The sequence below is a fragment of the Petaurus breviceps genome, unplaced genomic scaffold (genome assembly GCF_028583685.1).
Source record: "Petaurus breviceps papuanus isolate PSGF00001 unplaced genomic scaffold, PetGlider_PUasm1.0 90769, whole genome shotgun sequence".
Taxonomy (NCBI): domain Eukaryota; kingdom Metazoa; phylum Chordata; class Mammalia; order Diprotodontia; family Petauridae; genus Petaurus; species Petaurus breviceps.
In genome coordinates, this window is record NW_027187341.1 from 17,605,313 (window position 1) to 17,617,522 (window position 12,210).

General features: G+C 37.8%; 1 protein-coding gene and 1 pseudogene across 1 annotated transcript in view; both read right to left on the bottom strand.

Moving 5' to 3' along the window:
- Positions 1 to 381: 381 nt before the first annotated feature.
- Positions 382 to 1,045, bottom strand: LOC138146769 (frataxin, mitochondrial-like; annotated as a pseudogene).
- Positions 1,046 to 9,935: 8,890 nt separating this feature from the next.
- FLACC1 (flagellum associated containing coiled-coil domains 1) overlaps positions 9,936 to 12,210 on the bottom strand; it is a 36,721-nt gene continuing 34,446 nt past the window's right edge. Inside the window, exon 15 of the mRNA XM_069068837.1 lies at positions 9,936 to 10,511. Coding sequence (XP_068924938.1) covers positions 10,382 to 10,511 — 130 coding nt within the window. The 3' untranslated portion in view covers positions 9,936 to 10,381. The remainder of the gene's footprint in view (positions 10,512 to 12,210) is intronic.

Here is a 12,210-nt window from a genome sequence, read left to right on the forward strand (position 1 = left end):
ACCTCTATATACATTCATATTAAACATATTTTTCACATTAGTCATGATGTAAGGAAGAATTAGAACTAATGGGAGGAAAGAAGAAACAAAACAAAACAACAAAAGAAAAGGAGAGTCCTACCAAATTCTTTTTATTATACAAATATGGTACTGACATCTAACTTAGGAAGAGCCAAAACAGAGAAAGAAAATTATAGACCAATTTTCCTAATGAATATAGATGCAAAAAAAATTTTTTTTAGGTCAAAAATATATATTCTTTTCACATAACTATTACATAAATGGGGGGAGGATGCTTAAGAGGATGAAAACAAATTCAGGTGCAGAGGAGGGAGGTACTCTTTGTCTATAGCTTTCAACGTCTTTAAAAATTAGATTTTTTCAAGTGTCTTTTCCAGAACAGACCAGGGAAGACATGTCTAATTGAGTTTTCAAGGCTTTGGAAAACTCCATTTCTTGTAAGTTCATAGAGAGACATTCCATCATGAGCATACACCCAATTCTTCCCTGTCCAGTTGTAGCATTTGGGACCACTGGATGGAGAAGACAACCAGATTTGCTTGTTGGGGGACTGTTTGTTGATCACATAGGCTCCCAGGTCTCCACCCAGCTTTACTGTTACATCACCATTCCCAAATGAAACATCATAATCCTTGCATGTGTAAGGCTTGTCTCCGAGATCTTCAAAAAAATATGCTAAGGAGTCCAGTGTTTTCCTCCACAAGTTTTTTATAAGTGGTTTCATCTAGTGAGTTTTTGCCACCCAGTGTACCTGTTTTCCTCAAATTCATCAGATGAGCACTCTGTTTTTTGACCTTTGGAATTTGGCCTCTGAAGCCCTGAAACTGAGAACTCAACTGTCCCGGAGAACAGGAAACCACAGCTCCAGCCCCTGCTTCCAGAGACAGGGGACCTGCCTGGGCTGGGAGGCTGCAGATTGCAGCCCTCCTAGGCCTGGGTGCCAGCTTCTGCAGGGTGCTCGGCCCAGCTCTGCAGGGTCTCCGAGGTGCACCTGTGCCAGTGCTCCCAGCCTGGGCCTCCACATGTTCATCGTGCTGATGCAAAAATTTTAAATAAAATATTAGCAAAAAGATTACAGCAACATATCATGAGAATAATACATTTTGATCAGATAGCATTTTTTTCCAGGAAGGCAAGGCTAGTTCAATATTAAGAAAACTATCAGCATAATCAATCAGATCAACAACAAAACTAGTAGAAACCATATAATTATCTCAGTAGATGCAGAAAAAGCTTTTGACAAAATACAACACCCATTCCTATTAAAAACACTAGGAAGCATTGGAATAAATGGAGCCTTCCTTAAAATGATAACTAGCACCTACCTAAAACCACCAACGAGTATTATATGTAATGGGGATAAGCTAGAAGCATTTCCAATAAGATCAGGAGTGAAACAAGGATGTCCACTATTACCCCTGCTATTCAATTTGGTACTAGAAGTGTTAGCTGTAGCAATGAGAAGAAAAATAAATTGAAGGAATGAGAATAGGCAAAGAAGAGACTAAGTTATCACTCTTTGCAAATGATATGATGATATACTTAGAGAATCAAGTAAATAAACTACTTGACACAATAAGCAACTTTAGCAAAGTTACAGGATATAAAATAAACCCACATAAATCCTTGACATTCCTATATATTTCTAATGAAGTACAACAGCAAGAAATAGAAAGAGAAATTCCATATAATGTTACTGTAGACATTATAAAATATTTGGGAGTCTACCTGCCAAAACAAATCCCGAACTATATCAACACAACTACAAAACACTTTTTACACAAATAAAGTCAGTTCTAAATAACTGGATAAACATCAGTTGTGCATGGTTAGGCTGAGCTAATATAATAAAAATTATAATTTTACCTAAATTAATTTACCTATTTAGTGCCATACCATTCAAACCAACAAGAAATTATTTTATAGAGCTAGAAAAAATGATAGCAAAATTCATCTGGAAGAACAAAAAGTCCAGAAAATCAAGGGAATTAATGAAAAGAAATGTTAGGGAAGGTGGCCTAGCCATACCAGATTTTAAACTGTATTATAAAGCAGGAGTCATCAAAACTACTTGGTACTGGCTAAGAAATAGGGTGGTGGATCAGTGGAATAGATTAGGTACACAAGACACAGAAGTCAATGACTATAGTAACCTACTGTTTTGATTAAACCCAAAGACTCCAGCTTCTGGGATAAGAATGTGACAAAAACTGCTGGGAAAATTGGAAAATAGTATGGCAGAAGCTAGGCATACACCAATATCTTACACTCTATACCAAAATAAAATAAAAAACGGGCTCACAATTTAGATATAAAGGCTAGTACTATAAGCAATCTGAGAGAGCAAGGAATAGTTTCCCTGTCAGATTTATGGAGAAGGAAAGACTCTATGACTAAACAAGAGATAGAGAACATTATGAAATGCAAAATGAATAACTTTGATTACATTAAATTGAAAATTTTTTGTACAAAGCTAATGCAACCAAAATTAGGAGGGAAGCAGAAAATTTGGAAAGAATTTTTACAGTGTCTCTGATAAAGGTCTCATTTCTAAAATAGAGAACTGAGTCAAATTTATAAGAATACAAGTCATTCCCCATTTGATAAATGATCAAAGTATATGAATAGGCAGTTTTCAGAGGAAGAAATTAAAGATATTTATAATCACATGAAAGAATGCTCTGAATCATTGTTGATCAGAGAAATGCAAATCAAAACAACTCTTAGGTACCACATCTCATTTGTCAGATTGCCTAACATGAAAAAACAGGAAAATGATAAATGTTAGAGAAAATGTGAGAAAATTAGAACACTAATGCATTGTTAGTGGAGTTGTGAACTAATCCAGCCATTCTGGAGAGCAATTTGGAACTATGCCCAAAGGACTATAAAATGTTCATACCCTTTGACCCAATGCCAATTCTAGGGTTGTATCCCAAAGGACTAGTGGGAAATACATGCAAGTGGGAAAAGGACCTGTATGTACCAAAATATTTATAGCAGCTCTTTTTGTGGTGGCAAAGAACTGGAAATCAAAGGGATGCCCATCAACTGGAGAATGGCTAAACAAGCTGTGGTATATGAATGTAATGGAATACTATTGTGTTATAAGAAATGAGGAGCAGAAGGACTTCATAATAACCTGGAGAGACTTATATAAAGTGATGGTGAGTGAGGAGAACAGAACCAGGAGAACGTTGTATACAATTACAGACACATCGTATCTGTGATGACTCATTTTGATAAACTGGGTTCTTCTCAGCAATGCAAGGTTATAAGACAACTCCAAAAGACTCATGATGGAAAAGGCTATCCACATCCAGATAAAGAATTATGGAGTCTGAGTACAGATTGAAGTAAATCTACATGCTCTCTTTTTTGTTTTATTTTATTTCTTCTTTCTTGTGGTTCATTCCATTGGTTATAATTCTTCTTTACCACTTGACTAATGTTTTATGTGAAGGTATATGTAAAACCTCTATTGAATTATATGCTGCCTTGAGGGGGGGGGGAGGAGAAAGAGGGGGAAAATTTTGGAACTCAAAAAATTTGTGGAATTGAAGTTTTAAACTACAAGTAAATAATTTTAAAAAAGAAAAGGAGAACAAACAGTATGTTTCCATCTGTATTCAGTTTTTTCTCTGGATGTGGATAGAATTTTCCCTCATGAGTCTTTTGGAGTTGTCTTAGATCCTTACATTGCTGAGAAGAGAGCTAAGTCTGTCAAAGTCAGTCACTGTGGTTGTTACTGTGTTCAGTGTTCCCCTGGTTCTGCTCATTTCACTCAGCATTAGTTCATATAAATCTTTCCAGGTTTTTCTGAAGTCTGCCTGCTCATCATTTCTGATAGCACAATAGTATTCCATTGCATTCATTTACCGCAACTTGTTCAGTCATTCCCCATCTGATGGACATCCCTCAATTTCCAATTCTTTGCCACCATAAAAAGATCAGTTCACAACTCCACCAACAATGCATTATTGTCCAATTTTCCCACATCTTCTCCAGCATTTATCATTTTCCTGTTTTGTCATGTTAGTGTAACTCCAAGCAAAGGCAACTTCCCAAAGGTTCAAAATACCAGTATAGCCACTCTCCATTTTATTCAGTGACAAATTAAGAACAGAGAAAATCAAAATACAGCATAATTTAAAATACAGCATTCACCAAGTGTAATTCAACCTAGTACTACTCCACCCCTGGGAAATACATTTATTTAGTCAATCACAAAGCCCCTCTTCTCAAATGGAGATGTTTCCAATCATAAACAAAGTACATTCATTTGGTCAGTCACAGAACACACAAAAAAAGTCAAAAGTTCCCCACCCATGGATCACAACTGAATAGGTCATCTACCCCAGAGTTACAACAAGCTTAAGATATGCTCACAGCATTTAATACCCAAAGAGAGGTCTTTTCTTCATCTTGACCCAAGGCAAGTTCTCAGCAATCTCTGTTCCTGGGGAGACAAAGCTTAACAAGGCCACAAGATACATTGCCAGTGTCCTCATTAGTTCATTCTCTGTCTGCAGAACAGTCCTAGGACCCATGAAAACATCAGCAAGACCCTCTTCCAGGATTTCTGTAAACATACAACCAGAAAATCCTTCTTCAGGGCTTCTGAACCAACAGCAAGGTTCCAGGACCTCTGCAACAACAGCACTGTCCTTCACCAATGGACAAATCTGGCAAAACAACATCAAAACAGACAAAGTACCAGCATTACAGACATGTCTCCTCAGTCCGTGGCAGCTCTGGGTGGCAGCTCTCAAAAGTCCTGGGCAGCTCAAACTGGTCCTCAGCAATCCTCTCCATCTCTCTGCTTCTACAATGCTGCTTCCAAAAAATTCTTCTGCCTCTCTCTCTCTGCTTGTGCCTCTCTAAAGCCACGTCACCAGCTCCTCCCAGTTTAGCCCTCTCTTTTCATGTCAACAAGTCCATCCCACAAGTGGGATTCACAAGCTCTGGGTTTTAACACTCAACCAAGCCAATACAGGGGATCTTTAAATTCCATTACTATTACAGTTAGCCAACCTGACACATGAGATGTGGTACCTAAGAGTTGTTTTGATTTGCATTTCTCTAATCAATAGTGATTTAAAGTATTTTTTCATATAATTATAGATCTTTAATTGCTTCTTATGAAAATTGCCTGTTCATATCCTTTGACCATCTATCAATTGGGGAATGATTTTTATTTATTTTTTCCTAAGTGCATTAGAGAAGTTCTTTTTTTTAAAAAATTCATTCATTCATTCATTTTTAGTTTTCAACATTAATTTCCACAAGATTTTGAGTTACAAATTTTTCTCCCCATCTTTCCCCTACCCCCACCCCAAAATAGCAAGCCTACTGAATACCCCTTCCCCCAATCTGTCCTTTCTTATCTCCTCCCCCTAAATTTCTAGTAGGGCAAGATGGATTTCTATACCCCTGTGCCTGTATATCTTATATCCCAGTTGCATGTAAAAAAACCCAATTAAAAAAAAACATTTGTTTTTAAAACTGAGTTCCAGATTTTTTTTTCCTTCTTCCTTCCTCCCCTGCCCCCACTGGAAAGATAAACAATTCAATATAGGTTGTACATGTGTAGTTACCAAAATCATTTCCATAGTAGTTATGTTGTGGAAGACTAACCATATTTCCCTCCATCCTATTCCACCCCCCACTTATTCTATTTTCTCCTTTGACCCTATTCCTTTTAAAAAATGTTTGCTTCTAACTACCCTCTCCCCCAATCTTCCTTCCCTTCTATCCTCCCCCCTCTTGTCCCCTCCACCCATATTTTCCTGTAGGGTAAGATACCCAACTGTGTATGTTATTCCCTCTTTAAGCCAAATTCACTGAGAATAAGGTTGTCCCATTCCCTTTCACCTTCCTGCTCTTCCCCTCCACTGTAACAGTTTTCTCTTGTCTCTTTTATATAATTTGCCCCAATCTATCTCTCCCTTTCTCCTTCTTCCAATAAATTCCTCTCTCACCTCTTAATTTTACTTTTTAGATATCATCCCTTCCTATTTAACTCACCCTGTGCTCTCTATGTATACATGAACATACATATGCCCACACTGACATATATATTTATATACACATACACCTTCCTATACATACATATATATGTATGTACACATAAATATATACATATATATTCCCTTCAACTATCCTCATACTGAGAAAAGTCTTATGAGTTACCATTATCATTTTTGCATGTAGGAGTGTAAATAGTTCAACTTTAATATGTTCTTTATGATTTCTTTTTCTTGTTTACCTTCTCTTGCTTCTTGTATTTGAAAGCCAAATTTTCTGTTCAGCTCTGGTTTTTTTAATCAAGAATGCTTGAAAATCCTCTATTTAATTGAATGTCCATATTTTCCCCTGTAGTATTGTACTCAGTTTTGCTGGGTAGGTGATTCTTGGTTTTAATCCTAGCTCCTTTGACCTCTGGAATATCATATTCCAAGCCCTTCAATCCCTTAATGTAGAAGCTGCTAGGTCTTGTGTTATCCTGATTGTGTTTCCACAATACTCAAATTGTTTCTTCCTGACTGCTTGCAGTATTTTCTCCTTGACCTGGGAACTCTGGAATTTGGCTACAATATTCTTAGGAGTTTTCTTTTTGGGATCTTTTTCAAGAGGCAATCAGTGAATTCTTTCAATTTCTATTTTGCCCTCTGGTTCTAGAATATCAGGGCAGTTTTGATTGCTAATATCTTAAAAGATGGTGTCTAGGCTCCTTTTTTGATCATGGCTTTCAGGTTAGTCCACTAATTTTTTTTTGCTCAAGGTTACACAGCCAGTTATTTCTGGGTGTGGTGCTGAGTATCTGAGCCTGGATTTGATCCAGATCATCCCGACACTGGAGCCAGTGCTCGCTCTTACTCGCTGAGCCACCTGGCCACCCCTAAGCAATTGGGGTTAAGTAACTTGCTCAAGGTTACACGGCCAGGTGTTTCTGGGTGGGTGCTAAGTGTCTGAGCCTGGGCTTCGATCTCCAGGTCTTCTCAACACTGGAGCCGGTGCTCTTACTCACTGTGCTACCTGGCTGCCCCTAAGTCCACTAATTTTTAAATTATCTCTCCTGGATCTATTTTCCAGGTCAGTGGTTTTTCCAATAAGGTATTTCACACCGCTATTTTTTCATTTGCTTGGATCTTTTTTCTAGTATCTTGAGTTCTCATAAAGTCATTAGCTTCCAATTACTCCAATCTAATTTTGAAGGCATTATTCTCTTCAGTGGCTTTGAAATTCCTTTTCCATCTGGCAAATTTGGCTTTTTAAGGCTCTGGTTGCCATTTGAGTTCATCTATTTTTTTAAGGTGTTATTTTCTTCAGTGTATTTTTGGGTCTCCTTTAGCAGGCTATTGACTTGCTTTTCATGATTTTCTTGCTTCATTCTCATTTCTCTTCCCAATTTTTCCTCCACTTCTCTTACTTGATCTTCAAAGTCTTTATTGAGCTCCTCCATGGCCTGTAACCCGCTCATATTTTTCTTGGAGGCTTTTGATGCTGTAGTTCTGACCTCGCTGTCTTCCTCCCTATCTTGATTAATGGCATTTCTCTTATCTTGTTTTATGGACACTGTCCTATTATAACACTCTCTTCTTATGACATTCCCTTGTTTATGGCTGACAGAAATTAGACATCCTGGGGACACTCTCTTGTTCTATGGGAATTATAATTTCAGCTAATAAAAGGATAGACACCCTGAAGTCAGGGGTACTTCCTTGCCTTTGGAAACAAGTTTTTGGTTTTTTTTGGTTGCTTTTTTGCTTATTGGAGGAGGAAAGGTAAGGCATTTGGGGTTAAGTGACTTGCCAAAGGTCAAATGGTTAGTTTTTGTGTTTTGTCTGAGGGGAAAACTCTAATTTTGGCTGACAAAAAACAAAGATATCCTGAGTCAGGGAAAAGGGAGGAGGGAACACTTCCTTCCTTTATAGGTATATAAACTGTGCAGCCTAACCACAAAGTAAGCTCAGTTTATATATGTATGATTCAGCTAGCTTACAGAGAATAAACAGCACATATATAATCTTAATTTGTCTCTTTTTAGACCAAACTCTGAAGACTGAAGCTGTCCTTCAATAAAGGCTGATCTGGTATTGCTGTGAAACTAACTAGCCCTGCAACTGGACACCACCAATGAGTTTCCCATACTTACAAGAAGGAGGGGTTGTATTCCAAATTTCTAGCTAATCATATTGCTTCTCCCATCTATGATGCCGCCTTTTTGCTTTTGGATGCTTCTCCTTTTGTCTGTAGAAACTGCCAAACTTGCCAAAAACAGAGCATGCTCAGGACTTTGTGCCTTAGTTTACCTTCATTTAGATGGAACCAGGACAAAAAACAACCCACCTTCTATGGGAAGCCTTTCTCAACCCCCCTTTCATTCTAGTGCCCCCCCCCCTTGATCATCTTCCATTTATTCACCTACAGCCTGTTTGCATGTTGTTTGCCCTCAGACTGTAAGCTCCTCGAGGGCAAAGCCTGTTTTTTGCCTTTCTTTGTAGCCACACCTCTTAGCACAGTAGGCGGTACTTGGAAGATGATTCATAAATGCTTCTTGACTGACAGCAATGCTAATGTAGAAGCAGAATCAGGTTTTGCTCACATTGCTCCAAAAGAACCAGGATTCTCTACATGAAGCTTTTCCTGATCCTGCTATCTTTCATACCCCTCTCCCCCAAATACCCATGAAGAAGAATATAAGCTCCTTGAGGGCAGGGGCTATTTTTTTTTTGTCTTTATATTATTAGCACTCAGGATGACTGCTTGGCATAGGGCAGATGCTTAATTGAATTGAATTAGGTTGAATTAACTTTGTCTGAAGAATTCATTATCTCTTCTTCATCACTGCTGGAAAAACACAATGTTGCCTTAGGTGAAGGGTTGGTTTTTTTTTTTTTCAACTTAAAATTCAAATGTATGAAGTTATAACCAGAGCCTTGGAAGTGAGTAGCACCATAAGCATCTAATCTACTGGGAGATTTCATCAATTTAATAGATTATTCCTATCCCCCAAATTTCCTGAATCAACATGGTTTTGGTCTTTGCTAATGACTATTTTCACAAAGTCATACATTTCTGGATAATAGAGGATGACAGAAACCACAAAAACTTTTTCTTTTTGTTTTTTGGAGGGCAATTGTGATTGTGACTTGCCCAAGGTCACACAGCTAGTTTTTGTGTTAAGTGTCTGAGGCTGGATTTGAACTCAGGTCTTCCTGACTCTGGGGCTGGTGCTTTATTCACTGTGTCACTTAAGTCGCCCCCACAAAAACTTTTTGCTAAGCCATAGTTTATAGAATGTTGGGGTCAATCAAGAAAGCATCAGAGCTGAAAGGGACCTCAGAGGTCATCTTGTCCAAGACCTACATTTCATAGATAACCTAGGACCCAGAGAAAGTCAAGTGAATTCCCTAAGGTGATCCAGAAAGTTACCTGGTCTCTGGTTTAGTACCTACTCTACCACAACACTCTAGATCCAGGGATCCATTTTTTATATAAAATTTATAAATTAGATTGTTTTTCAACAAATTGATTCTGGAAAGGTAGGGTAGTGTGAAAGCATGGCATTGTCATAAGAGCACTGGACTTGGGAGTGGGAGTTCTAAGGCCTGATTTTGACTTTATCATTAGATGGTTGCGTTACTTTGGACAAGTCTCTTTGGACCTCATTTTCCTCATCTGAAAAATGAGCAGCACAGACTAGAACAGGGATGGGAAACCTGCAGCCTTGAGGTCACATGTGGCCTTCTAGGTCCTTGGGTGGGGCCTTTTGACTGAGTCCATGTTTTACAGTACAAATCCTTTTATTAAGGGGATTTGTTGTGTGAAGTTTGGATTTAGTCAAACGGCTGCACTTGACGACCTAGAGGGCCAAATGTGGCCTTGAGGCCACAGGTTCCCCACCCCTGGACTAGAATATTGCCAAGATCTCTTCCAACTTTAAAATCCTATGATTTTGGGAGATATAATCAACCACAAATTTATCTTTTCTAGCAAGAGAATAGACGTAAGGAGATACCTTCTTCTGGTGCAGTAAGGAAGGGCAGAATGAAAAGTTAATTTAATGGCATGTACATGTTGGCTAAGGGAAAACATTCCTAGTGTTGTCATCACCTGAATGTTCAGTCATACTCAGGCAGAAAATCAAGTGAACAGTAAGGTTCATGGATTACCTCAAAGTGGGGGGAGATGGGGAAAAAATTCTTGGCTCAATGACATTTATGCTTCCAACAACTCTGAATAAAGTTAAGCTGTGAAAACAAAAACACAAATATGGTACGCCAAGAACTGAACAAGTCTCAGGCAATCCTGAGAGGAATTTCTTCACATGAATTCTCCAGGCCCTGTAAAACAGTCAACTTTTTTCTTCTGTGTCTAGATTTTCATTCTCATTAAGTATGTCAGGATAGCTGAAAGATTCTTCCCTGATAGTTTTCTTGCTTTTTTCTGCAAAAAGTTCTTCATTCTTTAAGATTAGCATATGCCTGAAGGGTTAAGGAAGAAACATTATCTTAGAAATGAAACATAAAGAATTTGTAGGATTCTCATGAGTAAGAGAACATGGTTCCATGTTTTGGCCCAGGTGGAATCTTAATTATAACTTGTAATGCCCCAAATTTTGAAGACATGAAATAAGTTCTCAAGTGACTATGGGGATTTGGGAACTTAAAAAAAAAGTTTTATTGATACCCACATCTGACTATACAACATTCTGCATCACTTGTGAGAAAACTATGGGACTAATATTGTTTGGGTTTTTTAAAAAGATTTTAGTGTTTTCATTTATATCACTGGAATATAGCTTTACTTTGAAGTATAAATGCTGGCCTGAAAAAAGTAGAAGTTCATTAGGCTGTAATAAAATCTGAATCAATGCCAGCAAGAGACGTCACACAAAAGTTATTTGTATGCCCTATGACTCAGCAATACCATGACTAGGCCTATTATACCCCAGAGAGATCAAAGAAAGAGGAAAAAGTACTATATATACAAAAATATTTATAGCAGCTCCTTTTGAATGGTAGGAAAAACCGGAAACTAAGGGGATGGCCATCACTGGGGAGTGGTTCAACAAATTGTGTCATTTGAATGTATTGAAATACTATTGTGCTGTTAAGAAAGGAGGTAAAAGACAAATTTCAAAGAAACCTGGGAGAGTTGTGCAACCTGATGTAAAGTAAGCAGAACAAGAATAATTTACAATGTAACCCGAATATTGTAAAAACAAAACAAAACAACAATAAACAATTTTGAGAGACTTAAGAACTCTGATCAATCATAATTCCAGAAAGAGGACTGATAAAGAGCACTGCCCACCTTATGGCAGAGAGATGGACTAATGGGCAAAATAAGAAATTCATTTTGGAAGTAACCAAAATAAAACTGTTTTGCTTGACTAAGCTTATGTAATTCAGGAATTCTGTGTTGTTTTTTTCTTTTCAGTGGATGGGGGTGGGGAGAGACAAGAGGGAAAAACGAATGACTGATCATTGAAAGTAATAATAAAAAGGATATTGGTTATAACTTAACTAGGAAAAAAAATGGAAAATGAAGGAGGGGTTAAGAGGAACATAATGCTAGGAAGGGAATGAACAGAAGCAAAACATAACTTCCTGAACATGAAGGGAAGGAAAAAACAATTATCCTCTAGGCTTAGGGGTCTCCATTAACTGAAGAATGAACAAAGGATGATATCTGAATATAATGGAATGTTATTTATCCATAAGAAATGATGAAAGAGACCATTTCAGAGAATGCTGGGTAGCAGGGATGGAGTGAAGGGAGCAGAACCAGGAGAACAATTTATACATGGACAATACCATCATAAAGAAAAGCAACTCTGAAAGATTCAGGAACCCATAAATGAGACGACAGACCATGTTGTCACCAGACAACTTATGATGAAGGATGTTTCGCACTACCTGAGAGAGAGATGATGGAATGAAAGTGCAGAAAAAGGGTGCTTTTTTTGGACATGGCCACTCTATGAATTTGTTTTGCTCAATGATACTTACTTTATACAAGAGTTTCTTTTTCTTTCTCTGAGTTTTTAATTAGGGTAAGGGACTAGGGGGAGAAAAGAGGTGAACAACAGTGATGCTAAAAAAAATAAAGCCACTGGGGGAAAAAAATTTAATTCACAGAAAATAATAGAAGAAAGCACAGATGAGTGGGACAGCTTTG